General features: G+C 33.6%; 1 protein-coding gene across 3 annotated transcripts in view; it reads right to left on the bottom strand.

Annotated features, from left to right (window-relative positions):
* VPS50 (VPS50 subunit of EARP/GARPII complex) overlaps window positions 1–26,237 on the bottom strand; it is a 138,471-nt gene that overhangs the window by 95,662 nt on the left and 16,572 nt on the right. Inside the window, exons 3-10 of one of the 3 annotated variants that reach the window (XM_055307447.1) lie at window positions 20,364–20,483; window positions 19,214–19,285; window positions 17,172–17,225; window positions 16,075–16,145; window positions 15,273–15,390; window positions 15,157–15,192; window positions 13,910–13,992; window positions 933–975 (exon numbers count right to left, since the gene is read on the bottom strand). In XM_055307447.1, the coding sequence (XP_055163422.1) occupies window positions 933–975; window positions 13,910–13,992; window positions 15,157–15,192; window positions 15,273–15,390; window positions 16,075–16,145; window positions 17,172–17,225; window positions 19,214–19,285; window positions 20,364–20,483 (597 nt within the window). Of the gene's footprint in view, window positions 1–932; window positions 976–13,909; window positions 13,993–15,156; window positions 15,193–15,272; window positions 15,391–16,074; window positions 16,146–17,171; window positions 17,226–19,213; window positions 19,286–20,363; window positions 20,487–26,237 lie in introns of all 3 variants that reach the window. The other 2 variants (XM_055307446.1, XM_055307448.1) reach the window with 2 other exon arrangements.

Genomic DNA, 26,237 nt, shown 5'->3' with positions numbered 1-26,237 from the left:
CCCTTCTATAATCACTGAAAAGTAATTCACAATGATACTACATTGACCTTATATGTCTAAATGCACCAACTTTAAGGATTTCTATTTCAACTATTTCATTTCAAAATAATGATTCTCTACATAAGCACAGAATAACATTGTATACTGAGAATAAAGAAATACTGAGCTTTCAAAAGAAAGTCTTCAATATTCAAGTGTTTATTTACTTAAGAGATTTTCAAAGCATTATCTTTATCAAATAAATTGTCATTCTCACAATCAGTAAATAATTGTGTTTATGATGAAAAACTACTTTCACAAAAGGTCATTTGAAAGTCCAACTTCAATTTTTATAAGTATTCTCATCTAGAAAATTATAAAATATCAGAAAATAACAAATAATTCTTATTACATTTATTAGAATTAATACCCTGCTTTGCAAAGATTGCCAAGGAAAGAGATGAACCGTGAATAAATGCAGGAGGAAAAGCAAGACTTCATGCTCATAATGACATATCTTTTCCTTTCCATTTATTAGAAGGTTTAGGAATTTAGGAAGGTTCATTGGCCAAGAATCATTTTTAAACAAATTAGCTCACTGAACTAAAAAAGTTAATAATCAAAAAATAATCAATACATGGTAAATGTTTTAGCTATAATTTACATGAAAATATATGTATGACTAACAGTTTTGGGATCTTTCTGGATATGGTGTTTTTAGAAACAAAATGTCATTTTCAGATCACATAACTCCAAAAGTATTACTGAGTTTATAAATAGATTAACATTAACTTGACCATCCACAGATATCCCAAATAAAAAACAATAAAGTGCTGTGATCTATAACACTGGTGATAACACAAAAATCAAAACATAAGACGCATATGTACTTTTCAAAAACCTCTGAAAAGAGAAAACCATTTTTAACTTATGATGTAATTAATCCTTCTTACCTCAATTTGTTCTAAAGTATCTTGAAGCTTTGAATTCAATTCACTATCAAATAAAACAGAGTTAGATGTGACTATCTTTAAGGACAAACTAAGGGAGATATATATATATATATATATATATATATATATATATATATACTAGCTGAATAAAAAATTCATAAATTCACAGTATGAACAGTAAATATGCTGATCCTACAGACAGTGCAATAAAGCAAGAAAAATGAAAGGAAAAGAATTAGAAAAGAATAAGAGTCATTATTAGAAGCAACAGAATTGTATAGGTAGAAACCCTGAAAGAATCTATAGATAAAAACTAAGAATTCAAGAATTCAAAATTGATAGCAAGTTTTAAAGATTAAAAAGCATAATATAGATAAAAAGTACAATTTCAAAAGTAAAATCAATTTCTATATACTAAGAACAAAAAATTAGAGGACGAATATTTTTAAGATGCCATTTAAAAAAAAACAAATACCAAGGAATAAATCTAATTTAAAATATACAATACAAAATTGAGCTAAAACAAGACATAAATACATGAAGATATATACCATTTAAATAAACTATAACCTGTAATATCATTGATATCAATTCTCGTCAAAATGATCTTCTAGAATAACTGAAATTTTAATTAAAATTCTGGCCAGTTTTGCTTTGTATGTGTATATGAAAACTGTCAAGCTGCTTCTAAAATTTATGTGGAAACTCAAATGGTTAAGAATAGGCAGGAATATCTGAAAAACAATGTTGGTGGACATATACTAAAATAGATAGCATGGTACAAACAGAAGAATACACAAACAGATCAACAGAACAAGAATAAAAATAAAACGCAAAATGCCTGAACAGATACTTGACAAAGGAGATATCTGATTGGCCAGTAAATATATACTAGGTACTCCAACTGGGCATTCAAAAAATGCAAACTGAAACTACAAGAAGACATAACAAACAATCAGAATGGCTAAAAATATTTTTTAAAAATTAAAAAAAATGACTTCAACAAATGTTGGTAAGGATGCAGGACAAATAAAACACTGAATTCAATGTTGGAGGAAGGGGAAATTGATACAGCCTCTGAAAAACTCTAACACTGAAACTCAATATATATTTATTCTACATTCCAGGAGTCTTAGATACCTATCTTACAGAAATGCATACACAACTCTTGCAGCATTACTTGTAACAGGCAAAACTTAAAGAAACACAATTGTTTATGAACAATTAAATAAAGTGTGACATATTTATATGATGAAATACTATAGCAATGAAAATGTATCACCTGAACCTCAAAAACATATTGGACAAAAGAAGTCTACTATATAGAAGTCAGTATATGATACCACTTATATGGTGTTCAAACCAGGCAAAACTAACTTAGTGACAGAAGCTACAACAGTGGTTATCTTGGAAGAAAAATGACTGGGATTGGGCACGAAGGAAGTTTCTGGGATAACTGAAATGTTCTATTTGCATTTCTGGGTTATAATTACACAACTATGTTCACTTTGAAAAATGTACTTAGTTGTTGAATCTGCCTTTGTTCCCTTTAATTTCCCTAGGTCAGTTAAAAAAATTAAAAACTAGAACCAATATTATTTGAATTATAGTATCCAATTACTAAGAAAGGACCTGTGATAGCTAACAAAATAAATACAATCAAGAGAAAATATTCTAACAAAATTAAAACAAACTAAAACCAAATAGAACAAGTGAAAAGTATAATTATACAAGGTATTTTTTACAACTGTTTATAAATTTGACTCTCAAGGTCCTAGCAGCCAAAACAAACAGGAAGGGTCCAACGTAATTCAGTATCCATAATATCAAAACATACCAGCACTCAAGGGATAAACAAAACAAAAAAGCCCAAGGAAACAAAAATCACTTTCGTTGGCATTGAAGTTCTGGGAGAATATTTTACCAGAGTCCTAGAAAAGGGTACAATGACTTTTTATCTCCTAATGCACAACACCCTTGACAATAGTCTTATAAAATATATAATGATGGATTCATGGATTCCTTGCATTTGCTTCTTACAAAACCTTTAATGCAAGCTAAGGAAATATCATCCCTCTGGTGTTATTTCATGTAGATACATGTAGATACAGATGTAGATACACAAAAAGCAATGTATCAGAAAAGTAAAACTAATAATACAAGTAATCCATTTTTTGATGATCTCAGTGATATATGCCCAAACTATGTAGGAATTAGACAATTTGCTACAAATACTATTTATTATAAGCACACTTTTGATTAAGGTTGAGAATTGGAGACTACTCTAGTAAAAACTGAGGGTAAACAAAAGTATGAAGTTTGACAATCAACAGTATCGGGTTGATATCTTATCGGAAAAATTAAGGTATCTCTGGGTTTATGCCTGAAAAATAGCCACAGCCACAGATAGAGGTTAAGGGAATACTTGTAGGCAGAACTGAGATTTTCCTTTAAAAAAAATTTAAAAACCTAAAAAAGATTCTGGGATAATTTCTGTTCAAAGAACAATGGATGAATGATTGAAGAATGAGAATGAGACTTAAAGGCCCCAAAATAATATACCAAAAATGATAGTCATGATAAGTACCTTGGCACTTAGAAAGAATTAAAACATTCCTCACCTCCACCTCTTCCCCCCAAAACAGTATCATCGCCTGCAGTTGTTCTTTCTCCCACCTTCTCCCTCTTTTGATTCACATCATCACCACCCATTCGATATAAGCTGGAAATCTCTATGTCATCTTTAATTCTTCCCTCTCTTCATGTGTTAACTGGTAATCAAATCTGACAGTTCTACCCTTTCAGTATTTCTCATATCTACTACCTATGCTTATCCTTTCTCAACTGTGTGTCCTAACTCAAGCATTAGTACCTTTTGCTTGAATTATATTAATGGCCTCCTAATGAATCTTGCACAACACCCACACCCACCCTTCAATCCATCAGCCATTTATTTGACAAACACCATCAACCTACTATATACCAAACATTGTGTAACATCTTCCAAAAAGCTCTCAGGGATAACTCTGAGCAGGGTCTTCATTTCAGATTGGATTTGGTCAATATTCTGTTTTACCTGGCAGACATAGTTTTCCCCAACTTATATGTGAAAGGCTTCAGTCAGGCCTGACTAGTTCTGTGGGCCTGACCATTTCCTGCTATCTAATATCTGTCAGCTTCATATAAGTTACCTGCCTGGTCCCTAAAGACATCTGAGTTTCCAGCTCCTAATGAAAGCAAAAATAAATTCGTATTAATCCACTGCTTTAAAACCTTTGGTGGCTCCCCCCAATAAACCAAAGGTAAAGCCCCAAATTAGTACAGCATCAAGATTCTTAACAATGACATGAAATACTACCTTCCAAGCAAAGGCAGACACTCAGCTGCTGAGCCACGGTGTCCCTTTACATTAACTAATACATAGGGTACAGAATCATTTTAACCATAAATAATATAGGCAGTAAAACCATCCAGATTCATGATAATTTTATAAACAGTAAAACCTATTTTTTTCAATTGAGGAGTTGAAGAAATCATTACTCTCAACTGTGAGAGTGCCTACATTTTCGTCATCTAGACTAGGTGCAATTCCCCTAACAACCCCAGACCTCACACCCTCTGTTCTTGTATATAAGGTTCATGAGAACCAGAACATATTTTCTCCATTTCTTACTCACAAATGTCCATCTGTATTTTCAGGTCCATCCTAATGTCATCTTTTCTGGGAAGTCTCCCCCTGTAGACTGTTCCGCTCAGTTTCACAATGCTGTTTCCAGCATCCCAAATATCTGTGACCGTCTCCGTAAGCAGAGACTGGCTTATTCTCCAAGATTCCCCAGGACTAAACTCACTGTCTGACTCACTGCTGAGTCAAATTTGCACTTTAAACAAAAAGGGTAAAATTTTCCCATCACATTCCTTTAGCTCCTATTTTCTACCTCAATAAATAAAACTACAGAGATAGAAAAAAGAGAAAGAAGAATGTTTTAGAAAAAAAGAACTTTCCTAAACTGGGTCTACAGGTGCCTTAACAAGAGGAAAAGACAGTTAAGCAGATCTAAAGCAGTTCTACTCCTCTATCATATAGGGCTGAGAAGTTCACCGAAGGCTGAAGATATACAGATATAGAAAGGCAAGAATACCTGGATTAACAAGTAAGTTAGAACTGGTAAGCATATTCCAACAGGAAGTATCTTGAGTTTGGTGAAAAAGAAATATATCTAAGCTTACTCACAGTTGAGAGTAATGGTTTCTTCAACTCAATTGAAAAAAATAGGTTTTACTATTTATAAAATTATCACAAATCTGGATAGTTTTACTGCCTGTATTATTTATGGTTAAAATGATTCTATACCCTATGTATTAATAGTTAATGTAAAGGGACACCGTGGCTCAGCGGCTGAGTGTCTGCCTTTGGCTTGGGACATGACCCGAGGGTCCAGTATTGAGTCCCACATCAGGCTCCTTGCAGAGAGCCATCTTCTCCCTCTACCTATGGCTCTGCTTCTTTCTCTGTGTCTCTCATGAGTAAATAAATAAAATCTTTAAAAAAAAAAAGTTAATGTAAACATGGCAATGTAAAGAGCATGTATAATACTTTAAATATAAAATCTATAAATCAAACATTTGGGCTTTAAAATGCTTTCAAGAGGCACCTGGGTGGCTCACTTGGTTAAGTATTCCACTCTTGATCTTGGCTTAGGTCATGATTTCAGGGTTGTAAGATCAAGCCCTGTGTCAGACTCCACACTGGGTGTGGAGCCTGCTTATGATTCTCTCACCCTCTCTCAGTGCCCCTCCCCCACCTTTCTCCACCCTCCCACTAAAAAAAATGCTTTCAAAATCTACAACTGCATTTTGACGAGTTACTACTAATTGAAAATACATATATAAAAATTATATGATTAAGGAGTATATATATTGACTATACAGCCTTCAAAGAAACCTTTAGCCATCATTTAGAGCAACACGAATTCAAGGCATTTCAGTCAGTTAATCAAAGTATGCTAAAAGGATCTGTTCATAAACATTTGGATAAATAAAAGCTACATTACAGTCAAAAAAATTACCAGTTCTAAGATGGAAGGCTAAAAGCTGCTAAAGGCTATTTGCAAGCTGAATAGAATTAATCAAACAATTTTGGGGGGCATTTTTTTAAAAAGATTTTATTCATTTATTCATGAGAGACAGAGAGAGAGACAGAGAGAGAGAGAAGCAAAGACACAGGCAGAGGGAGAAGCAGGCTCCATGCAGGAAGCCCGATGTGGGACTCGATCCCGAATCCAGGGATCACACCCTGAGCCAAAGGCAGAGGCTCAACCGCGGAGCCACCCAGGTGTCCCTGGGGGGCATTTTTAACATCACTATAGAAGATATTAAATATGATATATCCATAAATAACTAATATTCTTCTTTTAAATAGCTGATCTAGGACATATACACTCATGAGTCCTGGAAAGGTTGCATATAAATCAAAATTTTGTACAAATTTGACCATATAGGAAGACAACATGGTATAGAGATAATTAACATCTTAATGATCTTTCCCTGGTCTGTTATTAATGAGTCATGTGATTTAAGTCTCTTAATATTCCTGGGCATAAGTTTCCTATACAAAAGAGTGCTAGATCCAAAGGGTTGCTTCCCACTCTAAATTTTCAAGATTCTATTATATGCTAAATATCAGTTACCCAATTACTACATCTTTGTATATGATTCAATAGAGTGCTAAAACTTATAAAATTATCTTAAGTAAAATTTATACTCCCAAGTTTATACTATATGTTAATTGACCCTGGATATTGCAGGTATTTAGATCAGAGATCTATTCCAGTGGTTTCAATCTAGGCACAGCTAGCAGAGAGTTTATTAACATACTTCAGAGAAAACCTGACTTACAAACACTTTGAAGCTAGACCAACAACGGTGAGATACCATCAAGTGTATCTCACCTGGGTCTTCACATGGCCCTTCTAAACACTAATAAACTATAAAAGAACTCTTAAGATCACTCTGAATCTACCCAGAGTTCTGTTCTTACTCTGTTTAGAAAAAAGAGTCCACTACTTAATACTACAGATGTTCAAAACATTTTCAAACTTTATGAATTATAATTCAAGAGCAGAGTATCAGGCCCAGGAGCCAAATCTAGCCAATAGTCTATATCTCTAAATAAAGTTTTATTGGAACACAGTCACACAAACTTATTTATATTGTCTATGGCTGCTTTCAGGCTGCCAGGGGAGAGCTGAACAGTTGAAGGTGTTGAAGAACAGTTGAAGTAAGGGCACCTCACTGCCCACAAAGCTTAAGATATTTACTATTTGGCTCTTTAAAGACAGTTTGCCCACCCTGTGCTCAAGTTCAGCAGACCTTTCAGTTGGTCAGTTAATCAGAGTTAAAACGAAAATATTTATACGTAGTGTGTGCATATCTGTTTACATGTATAGTGAATGTTTTAACTAAAATTGTATCATGGTACTTCATTTACCCATCTCTGATGTAGACCCAAAATCTTCTCACTTGAGTGGAGTTTTAACTTTTGGTTTTATGTGAGCCAAATCACACATAAATTGTCTAAAACTTCAAGTTTCAGTTTCTCTGTGATAAGGTAGGAACTTAAAGATAAATGCAAAACAATCCGTATATCAAATCACATTTAGTTACCTTCTATCCCCCAATTTTTATGAATTGTCTCATCTACTTTCAACAATCTATTTCATTTCATTAGTTTATTTACTTAACATAATTCCAGTAACAAATACAACTGGTAGAAAAAGGTTTGGGAAAAAAATGCAATTAACTCAGCTACTAAAGCAGATTAATAAAAATTGGCCTCCTAAGGCAGAGCTTCTTAAGTACGTAATAGTTACTACATCATTGTATAGCGTAGTAGTGGTTAAAAGCAACAAGCTCTGCATTCCAAGAGACCTAAGTTTAAAACCTGGCTCTGCCACTTATTTTACAAAGCATCAATTTCCTCATCTATAAAATAGAGACAATAATAATACCTCTGTGGACTATTTTATCAATACCAAATAAGAAAAGGTAAGGGAAGTGATTAGTACAGTGCTTGACACAAAGAAAAGTTCAAAAAAATGTTAAATATTATCACAACCATCAACACTATCACCACCATCATGATTCAATTTTTAAAAGCTAAAAAATAAAAGCTTTAGTGAAAAAAAACCCTAATTAAAATCTAATTTAGAATTACTGTACAGTCAGTCAATGCTGTCAAAGCTAACAGTGTCTAGCTGCTATTCACAGTCTTATACGTGTCAATATTTCCATTCCTGTAGGAGTATAAGAAGCAAGCCATTCACAGCAGGAACACTTCTGATGGCCTTTTGTTTATATATTCTGTGCTCTTAACTGGCATATTACTCCACAGTCCTGCCTGTTAACTGTTATTATAAGCTCCTAGAGAACAAATGCATTTCAAAAGCTCTTGGTATAACAAGTAACACAGCATCTCATGCAGATAAGGATTAAATAATACTTCATTCTTGTCTCATCATTTAGGAGTAAAGAGTCTGACACAGTTAACTTTCCTAAACAACTGGTGAAATTTCAGAACACCAAATAAAAAGAGAAAAATCCTTAAAATTTCTTTAAAAAAAAACCAACAACACTATTTATAGAGAATAAGAATAGCATCTGACCCTGTCCTACAAGTGAAAGGCTAGAAAACAACTGAGCAATGCATTCTACTTTCTAAGGAAAAAATAATTTTTCTTTCAATCATGAGTATGGATTAAATTAACATCATTTCAAAATATGAAAATTGATCCCCCACATTTACCATTTCAAAAAAAATTTTCAAAGAGATAACTGCAACAAAACCATAACAAAACAAGACAGGAACATATTTTAAAAAAAGGAAAACATTATAGAAATGACAGCAATTGAGTAGGACCTTAAAAAGGTGAAAAATGGGGCAGCCCAGGTGGCTCAGCGGTTTAGCGACGCCTTCAGCCCAGGGTGTGATCCTGGAGACACGGGATCAAGTCCCATGTTGGACTCCCTGCATGGAGCCTGCTTCTCCCTCTGCCTGTGTCTCTGCCTCTCTCTCTCTCTCTCTCTCTCTCTCTCTCTTTCTCTCTCTCTCTCATGAATAAATAAATAAAATCTTTATAAAAAGGTGAAAAATGTTCAATAAATTAAAACAAACACTAATGGATTTTGATTTTCATGTAGACAAAGGATTACTTTTCTTTTTTTATAAGTCCAATCACTCTACTTAGTCCTGCAGATAATATTTATATAATCATGATTTAGTAAATACAATTTCTATTAGGTTATTTTTTTTTAGAAGTAACCTACTGAGAAAACATCGAAGATTTAATTATAGCTGCAAAAAGAATATAAACATTATAAACTTGACCAAGTAAAAATAAGTTTCACTAACATATCCTGGAAGACAGAAAAGTAAAAGAAAGTATACCAAATTCCTATCTCTTACTGGTATTTTAATATGAGGAGTAAACAGAGAATCAACAACTATCTACAAACAACTAATAAGCTGTGAAAGTGTTTTACTCCAGCGAGTAGGAAAGAGAATGGTGGGTAAGGCAGAAAGAAACTTCTTTTGTTTAAGACACTTTTGTTTAAATATTATGTTTTGCCATCAGTACATTTTACTTTACATTATTTCAAAATGGTGCAGCATGGGGGCAGGAGACATAGAAAAAAAATTAAAATGGAAGATAAGAAGTGCAGGCAGTTTGTGAATAGCATGCTGTCAATAATTTGGCTGATGCAAATGGCACAATAAGGACTCCAGATCTACTGGATGGGTCTAGCTAGCTGGCCTGGTGACCCAGCCAAAACACTTAACCACTCAAACACTATCCCAGGCAAGGTTCCTAGGTTCCCTGAACCCAAATAAAGACAGAGCACGAGGTCTTACTAGAAAGGAATCAAGGGCAACAGAGGAAGTATACATAGTTCCTAGTATTGTTGTATTTTTTTCCATAAAGTTGTGTTCACTATTTTATGATTCAAAGAAGTTCTATAACCTACAATTTTTATTCAACTGCTAAATTCATATTCTGAGGGGGAAAAAAGGTATTTTGAAGATCATGAGAAATTAAATTAAGTGTCTATGCTAAAGTATAGTACTCAACAGATATTCCAGTCCTGGTGGTATATAAACTTTTCAATGCATATTCCAGAATGCTCTCAGATTCCCTCAAGTAGTTTATTTCAAATGAGATAAAAAACAATAAAGTAGTTTTGACTTTAAAAAATAACTTTTCTTAAAACTAATTTAGATAAGTTTCAAGTGAAAAATAAATTAAACGCTTCATTCGCAGACATACTTTAAATAAACACACACTGATTCCTATTCCCAGTGAATCCCAAATATATGACTCTGTCAATCAACTCAAGAAATGTCAAATAATGTAAAAATGTTCCCTGTCAGTTATAAAAGTGAACAAAACTGGTGCTACAGTAACTTTTATTAAAGATGTTGAAACACTGTTATCTCAAGGAAAATACAAGGTACTGAAGAGGTACAAGTTTTCTTTCAGTTTTCAATCAACAGGGGGCATCATATTACTTGGTACTTTATGTATTAAACTACCCAGTCATATAACTTGAGACCTACAGTCAAGGGCTGTTTATGAAGAAGGAAATACATGAATTCTGTTTTCCCTGCTCCTAGAATCTTAAAAGTCAGCTTTCAGTTGCCCCATGTAATCTACTCCTAAGACCACAGGATCTCTGCCATCTACCAAAACCCTTATTTCCAATAAAAGAACAATGTTACTAGCAAAGAAAAGAGGAACATATGCTGTACATAGGAAAAATTAAGAAGTGGACAAGCAGGTACGTTGTGCACATGAACCTGCCTAAAAAAAATTTTTTTTAAGTTACACCAGAATCCAGAAATGCCCTGCATCAAGGATTGATCTCTTACAGACATATCTAAAAGGAAAATACTTCATGATTCTCTAGTCATCATCAACAGAAATGAAAATAAATTTAAATGTTAAAGAAAATGAGAATATAAATAGTTGGTAATTAATTATGATTCCTATGATGACCAGACTGTCCAATCATTTTTCACTTTAATTCACACAGGTCCAAGCAAAGATTAAATCTTGCCTTTGGTTAAATTCCACAGCTCTAGGTAAATTAAATGAATTTTTAAAGTGTTGATGAATCTTGTCTGAACAGTCCGAACCAGAGAGCTCAAAAGCAGGTTCAGTATTGTACTTAGAAGACCAGAGGAAAAAGAGCAAAAGGGAAAATAAATGCACAAAACCTTAAAAGTACATTCAATTAATAAAAACAGAAAAGGAAGTCAGAATAGAATTCCTTTCATTTTTTGGGCTCAACCTGACCCACATGTCAACTAAGTCTATCACTATATCTTCTATCCCATTACCTACAAGAAGTGAGCTAATTTCTCATGCTCTCCCAAGTAGGAATAAAAGTGTAAAATAAAACAATTATTACTTTAAGTCACCATTATAGATCTTTTCAATTTCTTTTTTTTTTTTTAAGATTTTATTTATTTACTCATGAGGGACAGAGAGAGAGGGGGAGAGGCAGAGACATAGGCAGAGGGAGAAGCAGGCTCCATGCAGGGAGCCCGATGTGGGACTCAATCCCAGGTCTCCAGGATCACGCCCTGGGCTGAATGAGGCGCTAGACCGCTGAGCCACCGGGGCAGCCCAGATCTTTTCAATTTCAATCTTTTCACCAGCTTAGATAACTGTAGTTACAGCTCTTCCACATATCTCTATATACATTAATGAGAAAGTACTTAGAAACCACTTCATGCTACCTTTAAAAAGCCCAAATAAAAATTTCATTAAAAAACATTTTGTATAGTTAACTATCATCAACTAAGATAATTACTTTAGCATAGCCAACATTTCTAATTATTGAGAAAAAACAAAGTGCCAACACATGTCACCCGCTACCTCAATTTCCTGCCATCAAATTTCCACACTCATACTTTCCTATTATAATAGAGGGTGACCTTTTCAAAGTCAACTCTACCCCTACAAAGCCTTAGCATAACATTATATTCTCTATTGTATTTTCAACCTCTCATTTTCCCATAGATTTTCAAATATGCAGATTTCCCCCTCAATTCCACATCTCCCCTCTATAAAATTTCTTCATCCTATACTTAGATGAAATTTATCTCCAAACTGTAATTTAATGCCAAATGAAATACTTTTACTTCAAGTAAATCTGTCCCAAGAAAGTCAGCTATGATTTCTGTTATAAATCCAATAGAGATTTTCAGTCCTCATTTTGCTTGTTATCTCTGCAACAAAGACTTCATCATGATACCCATCATCTCCTATCTACCACCCACCCTCATCCCTTATCTTAACTCCTATGCCCCTCCTTCAAGTCCTTCTTAGTTCTGACCCTGAAAGTAGTTACATCCCAATACTTCCTCAACACCCATCTCCCTAAAGCTCCATCCCACCATCCCCTATGCTTTCTTCAATCCAAGCCCTTCTTGATAGATTACTTAGATTATCTAGAAAACCAAGGATTTTAACGATTACATTATGTATAGTTCATCACTATTCAACCAATTCCAAAGCAAAGCACCTGGAATATAATAAGCACTCAGTAACGTATAACTGCCTGAATTATGTTCACCCAGTCATATATAAGCTGTTCTCACTGTAACTGATTTATCACTACAAAACAAACTAAATGCGTGCTATGTTTCTTCAAGACCCAGAAGGCCCTTGTTAGAAATTTTCAAATGCATTCCACATATTAGTGCTAATTCTCTATTTACTCAATCTAAATAACATAATCAAGTCTTTAATAGTGATAGTCACTCAGTGTTACAATAGATAAAAACAAAATATCGCTGGAATTATACAACTATGCATTTCCTAATCAAATAAAAAGTGTGTTCCTTCAGTATGCATGACCCTGAAGGAAAAAAAATACCATAAATATTTAAATAGCATTCCTAGTGGGAAAATAGATATCTCTTATCCTACATCTTGCAGAGACCCATGATGTGAGAGTATATTAGAAGAAATAATTTTATTAAAGCTGTATTAATGTTTTGGTCTACCCTAATTCTTTTATTTTTCAGATACTAATAATCAACATCTACCCTAATTCTTTTATTTTTCAGATACTAATAATGCAATATGGGTGCATCATGCTCACTGACTATCAGAATTTCCATACAGGAGAGATCGAGGAGCTATATTCTAGGATAGGTATGAATTTCATTTGAAACTAGATTTTCTTAACAAGCACACGATTTTACTTAGGTTGTATGTTTACTTGAGATGGTTTTACAGGAATGATAGAAATTACACCTGGGGATTGAGCCTCCCCAAGGGACTAACACCAGTAATCCAAAACCTTCATTTGAAGCAGACCAAAAACTCACTAATAAAGAAAAACTAATAGCAAAGGCTGCCCTGGCCATTTTTACATTGTACATTTTATAAATAATTAAATAAAAGATATAACACATTAAATACATAATCACTTAAATGTGACAAAGATGATTATTACATAAAATTAACCACACTTAAATTTTCCTAAAGAATTCTTATCAGGGTAAGCCAAACACTTGAACCATCTGGTTCTGAAAAACAAACTGCAGTAACGCTCTCAATATTTATAAGCTGGCAGAGTTAAGGAGGAAAAATTCCCAAGAGATGCAAGAGAAACGTAAATAGATAAATTTATTCTTCTCTACTACTCTACTCTATAAATTGTAAGGAATATGAAGAAAAGAGTTTTAATGAGGTGAAAAGAAGGGTATGATTATTAAAGTATCTGATCTTTCACACCTTAAGAATTATTATTTATAACTTCATTGTACTGCCCATTTATGAACAAGAATGCTGAACTAGAACACAGCACTTAACTTTAATTTTCAATGTTCATTAACATTATGTTACACATCTCTTATGTTAAAAACTGACAACAGAGTCAGCTTTACAATTTTTATATTACCTTACCTTATGCAACTATAATGTTTAAAAGTGCTAGCGGCTTTCTGACATTCCAGGCACAACTGAATAGCTCCTGGATAGTCTTCCTCCTTAAGATAACAACAGAAGTCATTAGAAAGGAAACATTTTTCCTAAAGCCTCTAAAGAAACTGAATCTCCATTCATTCTCTATCCAAAAGTTCCAGAACCAGAAAATTTTAATTCCTCTTAAATAAAATTTAGGATAACAATGATAGATAAATAATAAAATATAAAGAGACCAAGCCTAAAACATATACATAGAAAAAATATTCTGTTCATTCATATACACAGTAACAGCCCTCTAAGACCATGACATGTGGAAAAAGCCTACACAAAATAATAAGCTGCTTCACAGAGAAGGTGTTCTTTAACTGTTAATATCTTTCAGTGATGTTTATATAAAAATGTTCCAAACCAGTATGAATTCCACTTGTAATCAACTCTCAAGAGTTCTACCACCAAGAAATCAACAAATATTTTAAAATACAACCCTGCATGTGCCCATTCTCAACTGATCTTGGAAGCTAAGCAGGGTCAACCCTGGTTATTACTTGGATGGGAGAAAGTGAAATATTCATTAATGCCTTGGAATATCTTTATCATCTAATTTAATGCCAAATGAAATTTTTATATGCATTTCTCAAATCTAAGTTTAGAGGTACACAGTGATTACTGAAAATCATAAAAGATTTTTCTTATGGCTCATCTCTATAATTGGACAAATGCACTTCACACCAGTGGGGATGCTGAGATGATGACAAAGCACCTACCTGAAGGACCTCAAGTATTATGGGAAATATTATATTATGCTTTATAAAACAAGTACATAGAGAATGTTAAGAAAGCATCAAAAAGAAAACAGATGGCTCACTCAGAAAACCAATTAATATATGAGAGACCAAACGTAACTCAAATATGACATATTCCTTAACTCACCCCTATTTGTTTGATACAAAAGATAATTTTATTACTATTTGGGTGCAAATACAATCAACATCCTGAAGTTAACATTCCCACATTGCTACAAAGTAAATACTTCCCCAGATAAATTTTTCTAAATGAAATATTATGTCAACAGAAAAATGCTCTAGAGCAAATAGTTCTACATGGCTCAAAATGTTCTTTATACCATGTAGCAATTTGAAAAAAAATGCACATCTGACTGTTTTTCACTACAATTTTTCTATTTAATAGTACTAGGATCACGAAATTTCCAAACTTGGTTTTCTTACCTCAAGCATTTCACTTAAGCGCACATCGGTTCTTTGCTGGGGGGGGAAAAAAAAAGGTAAAATCCGTTTCAACCATAAAATTAGGTTTTAAATTTTAAATAGTAACCTGTATGTACCAATGTTTTTATAGTTCTCAGAGATTTCAGAAGTCCAATCAGCAACTGACGTTTCCTTTGATTTGCAAGAAGGCCTAAACTAGCTTGAGTGAAACCTTCCTTGGCAATATTCAAGTGTCTGCAAAAAAAAACAGAAGAAATACTTAAATTTTTCTATTATATTAAGAACACTATTCACACAAAACAATTTAGGCAACCAATGAGGTGGTGTCCTCAATTACTCTTAAAATCAGAGATTGTGACTACTATTTGACAAATTTATTCAACGGCTCAATCTCAACCAGCATTACTCAAAGCATGGTGGGTAGACTGGTGCCAACCTTCAAACCATTACTGATCCATCACAAGAAAAGTAAGAAATTGATAGTAAGTATTAAAAAACCACTTAGAGCAAAAAATGACATAATAATTTTATGTTTGATGAGTTAATAAAAACAATTGAGACTATATTCTCTATGTCTTTGGTTATTTTTTATTTTCTTAGTATTGTTTTTATTGCATTTTACAAAAATAGTCTGTAGTAAGTTGGAACTTAAAAAGACTAAAATTTGATCCTTATACTTTGAGAACCACTAATCTAAACAATATAAAAACAGTAATATGTTAAAGCCATAATTAGATTTGCAGACATTTCATTTCACACATACCTTCTTAGTGCAGTTTTTAAATCATATGTTCAGTTAATGAACAATATTCTAGAAACCATAGTCATAATAAAAAATCCATTATCAATGACAGTTTCACAATTTTTCTTGAAATGTTTTCCAGCTTAAAAAAACAAAATATTCATCAAATGCAATACCTCCTCCCATTTGTGCAGATAACAGCAGCTAACTGAAGACCTGTCTGCAATGAGGTAACTCTTTCAAGTTCCTATGGAAAAATTAGGTATAAGTTATTGTTGGAGGCATTTTATTTTTATTATTCATATGATACTCTAACAAAAGTTTCAGTGGGTTTCAAAGAAAAGCCTGTTTGGAAAACAAAGCAACAAAGATACCCCAAATTGAAAGCTGTTGGTATATCTTTCACAAAATAATTTAAAATGACTGCTTTCAAATGATTTCCACAATGGCATATGATAAAATATTTAGTCAGTTGCTTATAAGGAAATCTAGACCCAACCTGCTTTATACAGGCATAAGCAAATACTAATAATATATCCATTAAAATGTTTCTACTCAACAGAACTTCAGAAGATAATCAAGGATATGACAAGTACGATTTCTGTTTGCTAAGATGCTTTGACAACAAACATCTTCATTTGAACACTGGCATGTATTTCAATAGATTTTGGAATCTCTGGTTTTCTGATGCAAAGACAGATTCAGCTATAAGATTCTAATTTTATTATATTTTAAATACAGATTGTTATACTGCTATTGAGCAGTCATTATTAATAACCTACATGTTATAAAGTACAAAGAAGTAATTTTCACTGGGCCTTCTAAAGTTTGGAAAAATCAAAAAGATTACTTTTTTAAAAAGATTTTATCTATTCATTTAAGAGAGAAAGAGCAGGAGAGAGAACACAAGCCAGGGGGAGCAGCAGAGGGAGAGGGAGTAGCAGACTCCTAACTGAGCAGTGAGAGCCTGATGCAGGGCTCAATCTGAGAATCCTGACCTGAGCCAAAGGCAGACGCTTAACTGACTGAGCCACCCAGGCGTCCCAAGATTACTTTAGAATCAATTCTAAAGCCTCACTTCTTCTGTTTGGTAAATTCCCCCAAATGAAAGAGAAAAACATTTTGTATAGCCCCACACACCCACATCCCAAATAGAGTCAATATGTTGCTGTAGAACTATAGACAAGAGAATGAATTACTTCAACAGTTTCAAGTGTAAGTCATTCAGGCATTTTAAAAATTTTACTATTAGAAATGACAAATATCATCCTACCTTTACATAAGCAGGCTGTTTTTCAAGGATTAAATCTGCTACTTTTTTAGAGACCTATAAAAAATGCAGTCAAACAAAGGAAGTAAAAGAAAAAGCCACATACTTCCTATTCCATTCTATATTTTAAATTTTTGTAAGAATATTCCATAGGTCTTCCAATAACTTCTACAGCAGATATTTGCATGCTCTGGGCTATGAACTTGGTAAAAGAGATACAACAGAGAGCATAATACTTGGCCCTTAATAGAAACTCAATAAATGATCATTATTACTGTTAATAATATGAGAATCATTTACTAACATACACAAAAGTATAAGATCTTTAAGGGCACAAAATTTACTCTTAAAAGATGAACCTCTAAGATAAATAATTAGTGAACTTATGGAGACAGTATCTGGGAAACAGAACTTCCTATACCCCTTTACATCCTTTATACCACATACAAAGACAAACAGTAATTTGGCCCTCTACTTTTGAAAATGTGTTTCTTGGGGGATTTTTCTGGAATGCTATGAACATACCTGAGGTTTCCTTGGTCAATTCCATGAAAAATGTCAGTGTATGTAAGTTAGAATTGTAATGATTTTGAATATGAGGCTCTTACTTCACAGTTTCAGGGGCGCCTACTAGACTGCACTATAGATACCATCATGGCACATCCAAAGCATTTAGTGAATTTTTACTCAGGAAACTCAGTTAGTTGAGTTTCCCTTCCCCTTCCCCAAGCAACTGAGAACAAAGCAATACATACTATTCCATTAATCCTTCTATATTTTCTTAACTGTTTTGAATTTGTATAGATATGAATTTCATAGATGTATAGGCAGAAACTGATCTAATTTTACCAAAACTGGGTTTTCTACTTAAGTAGTCAATATTGTTGCTAGTCTGCACTGTGTCAGAGAGTATATTAAGTGCTTTCCCTCCATTATCTCAATTAGTACTCCTGACAATCTATTAAAATGGGTGCCTCATTTCCCAGATGAATAATCTTACATACAGTAGTAACTGATCCACAGCCCCCACAGCAAGGCTGGGTTTCAAGTGCAGGCTTACCAGATTCCAAAGGTCACTGTGCTATCTGGCCCATGCAATGAGACTCATTCCCTAAAGAATACTACCACACATCAAGTACAGAGACAGATGGGTACATATGTAAACATGCTGAAACCAACAGAAGGCAAAAGATGCCATCATCCACCGAAATCTTGTTCTCCAAAAGCATGACAAACTTTTACCACACAACCCTCTACTGTGAAGTCCCTTCCCCACACCACTGCTGTTATGCCCAGGGAGATCCCAGGACCTACTGAGACCACTGAGTGTAAGACAAAAGAAGAAGAAGTAGATCTTCCTTTATTTGTCAAATGTTTTATTAAAAGTTACATCTTAAATTCAAACAGATAAGCTACTACTTCTCCTTAACTATTAAAAAAATTAATAAGATCACATACTAACATTATTTAATCTTCTACAGTATAGTCTGAGTTTTATGAAAGGAGCTCAGCCTAATGCAAGGCAAATCACAGAATCACAGATTTTTACAGCATCTGAGAAAATGCAGGCCTAACCCATCACTTCACAGATTTAGCAAAGCTAAGTGACTTTCCCAATGCCACACAATTAATCAGTGACTACAATTGAGACATTCTAAATCTTAGCTCTCTCTTCTCTTTGGGCCTATTTCAACTAGAAATGGGGGCCTATATTCTGAGATAAGAAACTAGAGAAGGGAAGTCATACATGCATGATAAGGAGCCTAAAGTTATCTAGCAATTTAAAAAAAAAAAAAGTTCAAAAACCTTTGATCACATTCAAGATTCCAAAGAAAAAAACTCTAAGTTCTAGAAGCAAATCTATACCAAGGTAACATGAGGGAAACTGAAAAGGCATTCAATTCTTATATAAATGTATCATTGAGTCTGAGTCATGTTAAATAATATTTGTTTAACATGTTAAGTTAAACCATAAAATCTGCAAACGTTACACTTCCCCGTTGTTTCATTTATTTATGTCAGGAAGCAAGGTGTTTTTTACTTACTGCAGCTTGCTGTTGTTTCAATTTGTCTCTGTACTCCTCTAATTCTTGCAAGTTGAGGACGGGAGGGAGTTTCTAAAAATATCCATAAATGAAGAGTAGAAAATAGTTTACTTTGGTTTCATTTACCTGCACACCTCTGACTTATAAACTAGAATCTGTGCATGTAAAACAGGGTCACATCCCATTCCCACTCACTCCTTTTGGACTCTCCACTTTCTCCACTAGACTTCAGACACAAAAGCTTACACATCTTTGTTACCTAACCTTCTGATGCTCAAGTTCCATCCCTCACCCAGCCCTAAAGTACAGGGAAACGAGAGAAAGTCCCATATCCTAACATCTCCCTCTACAAGCCACAGGTATAGCCCTACTTGTCTACAACAGAACTCAAAACACATTTCCCCTCTGAAGTACTATGACTAGTAACTAAGCACTATAGAGTGACAGTGACAGTTGCTGGAGTACATTCTTTCCACATAAGCTTTCGGAAGATAGGATAGGAAACTAACAAAAGTGCATACCACTGTGTAAACTGGAAACTCCAAGTTTCAGTTAACGGACTGATGAAACTTCAGAATGAGTGGGGGCTGACTGTGTATGTACTGCATGTAAAATATGCAGGCACACTGTATTTGCTTTAATCTAAAACCAGATTTTACTACTTCTTTGAATTTCTTATAAATTTAAAATACCAACGCTTTAAATATCATGGCATAGAGGTCTTCATCATGGGTAAATAATTATGTAATGATACATTCATGATTAAAAGTCTCAAAATTTCCCTAAACATATAGACAATTTAAGATAACACAGAGGCAGCATACCAATATACTATATGCTAACAGTTAAAAAAAAATACATAAATGCTTTCTAGACCAATATTCTATAGTTGCACTTAATCTTGTATTTTTTAGCAATAATTTCATGATTAAATAATGTGAACAGTTTAATAAATCACTATATGGCCATCATAAAGCAGTCCTAGTATTTTTTTAAAGCTATTTTCCAGGAAAGAAAGAAGGAAGGAATAAAAAAAGGAAGGATGGCAGGAATGAAGGACAAACACCCCAAAAAGCATTCAAATCTCATCCACAAATTCAGTCACTGAACAAGACAGAGTTTAAACAGGTTTTAATGAATTTTGTTTTACCTCCAGCTCATATTTAACAATATCAAATGAGTCCGTAGAAAAATATACTTGTTCAATACTATTAATTAGTTCTTGTTCAGCTTGAGGGTCACTAGGCTGTTCTCGAAGTTCTCGGAATTCCTCCTTAAAAAAAAAAAATCACAACTATAGTACTTGTATATTTTATAATTAATTCTACCTGTGTGGAAATAAATAATCACTGTCTTAACCCTCACACATCTCCTGGGAATCATTCTGAGCTAGGAGATCAACTGACAGAAAACAGGAAAGTTCATGGAAAATTAGGACTACTAAAACACTAAAAACTATTCATCTGTTGGAGAAAAAAAACTAGCAGTTTGGAGATTCAGGTTTTATTTTCAATTCTGTATGTGCCAACTGGTAGGTGAAAGAACTTAGAAGTTTAACAAAAGGAAAAAAAGAAGTTTAACAAAAGTTTAACAGTTATGTGATTAGCTATCATACATAATATACATACTACATATATACGTATTTTCATAATTTAACATTCTAAAATCTTCCTCAGCACAGATAACCAGGGAATATCTCAATGGCTTGCGGGTCACAATCAACACTGAGACCCTGAGCAGAGCAGACATCCATCCTTCCTTGTGCTAGAAATCTCACTGCTAGACTAAGAAATACTGGTTCCAGATATGATTCACAAGTTTAGCTCTGTAATCCTATGAGGCTTCCTTCAAAGTGTGCTGATACTGCAATTAATGATCTGATTATGAATCTAAAGCTCTGTATTTGATAAAATGTTTTCTTCCTAATGATACAGAATGGGGCTTCTATGGATTTACACAACTAAAAAGAGCTTGAGAGACAAATCCCTACCCTTAATGTCAGCATACTTATCCTATGTAATTTCACTGCATAATTGGATAAACCTTCAGTTAAATGGGAAATATCATTAATTCAGATGCTCTCTGCCATACTAATTAATCAACACATTATTATAGACATATAATAATTTAGTCCTTTGATTTTTTATTCATATTAATCTCAAATACATTTAAGAACACAAAAGAAAAAAAAAGAACACAAAAGAAATTCATATTTAAAATAATTTTACAGTGATTAAAATAATACTTAACAAAAATCCTTAATAAATCATTATTAATTAAATACTGCAAAATTATAATGTCAATTAGAGAACATTATTTTGCAAACAGAAATACTCTAGATTATTTTATTGCAGGGCATAGGTTTTCATTTATAAAAAAGAAACTAGCTTATACATCTTTTAGACTTTAATTTATAACTTAAATATGTAAAATTATTAATTATAAGATTATTTCCTCTTAGATTCAAGCTAAAAGAAAATATTAGAGCAATAAATCTGAAACTCAAGAGAATAGTTAACTGTTTATATTTAAAATTCTAATAAATTTCAAAGAGAAAGCAAAGTCACACAAAAATGAAATCTGCATAAATAATTAAAATAGCATAGGAAAAAAAATAAAAAAAGAAAATAGCATAGGAAAGAAAATGCCTCTTTTGTACCATAACTCAACTTATAAAATATATTAACAACAACAAAAAAAAGTCAAAGATACAGTAATCAGTGATTTAGCCTGCAATCCAAAACTAAGAGCAAAGTAAGAAATCCAGAGTCCTATAGTGGGAGCTCCATTCCTGTTGGGGGGCTGGTGTGGTTATGGACAATACACATACTAATCTGCACCCTAGACAGTGGTACTGAGGAACAGACTTGGATTAAAACCATGCTACTTACAGAAAGGTTTTCAACGAGGCTACTCATGGGCAACCTCCAAGCATTTAATAAGAATTTGAAATGAGTGAGACACGGAAAACGAGATCAGAAATTCCTGGCAATTTCCCTCCCTAAGAGTCTACAGGCATCTGAAATAGCAGTTTCAGACTCTGCAAGCTGAGGCAGGGAAAGAGACCCAGATGAGGAGATGGCAATGTTGCCTCCCTAGGAATTTCACAGCACCACTAACAAACAAATGTAGTTGGTACCGCTCAAAAAAAAAAAAAAAAATTGAAGATTCATAAAAATTGCTAAGACTGAAAATATCAAGGACAAAGTCAAGCAAAAAATTCAAATAGACTGCAATGAATGAACGAACACTCCAATCTTAAATGTATAAATGCCAATGACATATAACTCCACACTGAGGTTTTTCATATACTACCTAATTAATTGATCTAAAGGTAAAGACCCTTAGGTTTTAGTTGTGACTCTGGTATTAACACAGTCTCTCTGTGCCTCATTTTTTTCACCTATAAAGGACATTTACACAAACAGTGCCCCCACCATCACACACAAAATGACAGTGAAACAAATATCTAAAGTTATTAAGAATGTCAAAGGGAAAACATGATTTCATTTATAAATATCTCATAGGTGTACATTTCACAAAAGTAATGAATCTGTAAAAAGAGTACAATCTGTATATTTATATAAAAGGTCAAGTGCCATTCCTTCTTGGAGAACTAAGCAATTATATCAGAAAGCAGACTATCCCGTATAATTTCAAAGAATGGACACATAACACCTGACACTCTAAGTAACCTAGACTAAGGAGAAGGATAAAACCAAGAAAGGCAGAAAAAGAAACATAGCACACAAAGTAGAATTCAATCCAAACAAATCCCCAAAACTATATCCCTATAAAATGCCCTCTCCTTCCAGACAACTTAGTGGCTTCCTGTGTGAAAATATGCATTTGAACTCATTCAGACAAACTCCATTCTATCTAGGTCCTGATCACCTTGTTCCTTTTACTCCCACTGCACCTGAAGGCTAGAAGACTCTGCTTGTACCTGATCATTCTCTGCATGTCTTGCTAATGTTAGCACAGCCTGCTCAATCCCATCACACACATTCTGAGAACTGAGATTTCTCCATAATTATGCGCTGTAGTGCCAAGGCACGTTGTAGATAACAATCACTGATCTAACTAAAAATTAATTTACACAGTGAACTGTATGAAAATAAGAACAAAAAAAAAAGGAAAAGACCATATGTTGCCTTGATAGTCAAAACTTTCCACAAACTCTTAATAAAAGATCTTTCTTCTAACTAGAAATAACAACAAATGTTAAATAATTTTAGAGACATATTAAGCATGTAAATTAGAAAAATAAACAGAAAGTGCAAGACTGTATATTCTTACCACAATTACTCCATAATTTTGCCACTATATAAACTGGTTTCTTAGAATTGGAGATGGATAAAAATACGTAATTCTTCACCTAAAACCAACTTTGCAGGCCAATATATATGTATGAGGCAAAATTTTACATAAACAAAATGAACAAAAGATTTCCTGCAATAAAATTTAAAAGGCAAAATCAGGGGATGAGAATAACAAATGAAATTCCTTATACCATATTAAAATATGTGATTTCTTTTAAAGTTACAATAGTATTCGAAAAGCTAAGCTTGAGAATAAAATATTTCAGTCTTACAGACTATTATAACAATTCTTTAAAGGATTTTATTTTATAGTACATTTTAAGTCACATAGTAACTCACAAACACATATTAGACTAGTATAAATGCTCTATAAAACTTGAAAATCCAGAGATTATATACCAAAACTATAGACCATCAAAATTCACCACAACTTGCCCATTAGTGGTAATCAATTACATTTAAAGAACTACATTGCTCACTCCCAAATTAAAACTGAAGAAAAGGGCAGCCCTGGTGGCTCAGCGGTTTAGCACCACCTTCAGTCCCAGGGTGGACTCCACCAGGAGTCCCACGTCAGGCTCCCTGCATGGAGCCTGCTTCTCCCTCTGATTCTCCCTCTGCCTGTGTCTCTGCCTCTCTCTGTGTGTCTCTCATGAATAAATAAATAAAATCTTTAAATAAATAAATAAATAAATAAATAAACTGAAGAAAAAATATAATTAAAGTAATGAACTTAACTGGAAAGGGGATAAGAAAATACAGTGGCAAAAAAGAACAAGTCCTTCTTCTATACTATCAATAAGAAATAACCTGCCTACTTTCAAAGTTCCATTACCATACCTTTCTCAATCAAGTCACGTATTTCAATTTAACATTTTTTTAGAAATTCCCACTACGTAAGAATTCCCTATACTAAGTCATACAGAAACAAAGCTAAGTAAAAAAACAAACAAACAAACTAGCTGCTAAAGTAAGGAGAGGTCAGATGCATAAGCAATCCCCTGGAAGGCGGCACATTCAGGAGAACACACAAATCCTAGGGCACCAAAGGGCACGGAGTTCACATTTGATGGAAAAGGTGCCATTTAGAGAAGAGACAGTATGTGAAATTTCAAGTCTTAGAAATTTGGGGAAATAAGGTAGCATATACAAAGCAAAACACAAATAAAAACTGTAGCAGGAAAGCATAGAACAGGTTAAATGGCAGAGGGTGGTTTCCCAGGGAGGAAAAATGTCAGGGGAGCATCTACATGTACATCAAGAGGCAATAAAATGCAACAATTGAGATTTTTTTTTAATACAATATATTTTTAAATATCCTAGAATATTTTGCCTTTACTAAAAATAAGATATCTTAACACATATCACTATGCCATATGCTGTATCAAAAAAGTAAGCATAAATATTCAATATTTTCTTAACATAATAAACCGAGCAAGATTATTTTAGGAAAGGGGGAGAAAACAAAGAGGTTAGTCAATATTTTAGAGGCTGTCTTTTTCAGCAGTCACAATACACTGCGAGTTGCATCTAATTTTGCCTAGCCTATTTTTTCCATTTTGATCATCTCTGGGATAGAGCTATATGAACATAAATATCAAATTCACATCATAAATGTAACTTTATGAAAAATGAAGAAAAACAATCGTAACAAAAAAAAACAACATAACAGAAATTTGAGTAAACATCTTTGTTTTAGCCAAGCCATCTGTCCTATCAACATAACAAAAGGTTCATGAGAACTGGGGATTCAAGTCTATAAAACAATTGGAGCCCTCAAGTGTAAGGTGTTTTTTTTTTTTAAGATTTTATTTATTTATTCATGAGAGTAACAGAGAGAGAGAGATTGGCAGAGACACAGGGAGAGGGAGAAGCAGGCTCCATGCAGGGAGCCCGACGTGGGACTCGATCCTGGGTCTCCAGGATCACACCCTGGGCAGAAGGCAGCACTAAACTGCTGAGCCACCTGGGCTGCCCAAGTGTAAGGTGTTACTAAACATCTCCAGTATATTTATGGTTTCCAAGGAACTAGGCTATAACTTTATACAGCTATTTACCACTTAAGAGTTCATCTCTTAAGGGAATGTATTCAAGTTTAGAAGAAAAAAAAAGGCCTAGGAATTCTGCATTTGACTACTACTTTTAAATTATACAAAATAACACACAAATTAAAAATACCCAGGATCCCTGGGTGGCTCAGCGGTTTGGCACCTGCCTTCAGCCCAGGGCGTGATCCTGGAGTCCTGGGATTGAGTCCCACATCCGGCTTCCTGCATGGAGCCTGCTTCTCCCTCTGCCTGTGTCTGCCTCTCTCTCTTTCTGTGTGTCTCTCATGAATAAATAAATAAAATCTTAAAAAAAAAAAATAAAAATACCCACTCAAGTTCAAATTTTTTAATTCTATTCACTTTCATAAGCATGAAAAGTGAGTAATGACAACTTCACAGTTCTCCTTACCATTATTAAACTCAATTTTCTCTTTAATTTTGAAAAGCAATTTAACCTAATTTTTAAACTCACAAGAAAGCTTGGAAACATAATCTTCAGTAGTAAGCTTTTTATTCAAACAACAAGATGAATGCAAAATCTCCATTTCACAGGTCGTTTTAAAACCTCACAAAAAATGTATAGAAAAAAATATGAAATGCAAATCAACTTCCATTTCTGTACTTAATTTATTAGACTACGGTTCACATTAACAT

This window comes from Nyctereutes procyonoides, unplaced genomic scaffold (assembly GCF_905146905.1).
Source record: "Nyctereutes procyonoides isolate TBG_1078 unplaced genomic scaffold, NYPRO_anot_genome, whole genome shotgun sequence".
Taxonomy (NCBI): domain Eukaryota; kingdom Metazoa; phylum Chordata; class Mammalia; order Carnivora; family Canidae; genus Nyctereutes; species Nyctereutes procyonoides.
The sequence above is the reverse complement of the archived record's forward strand: the minus strand, read 5'-3'. Positions and strand labels throughout refer to the sequence as shown.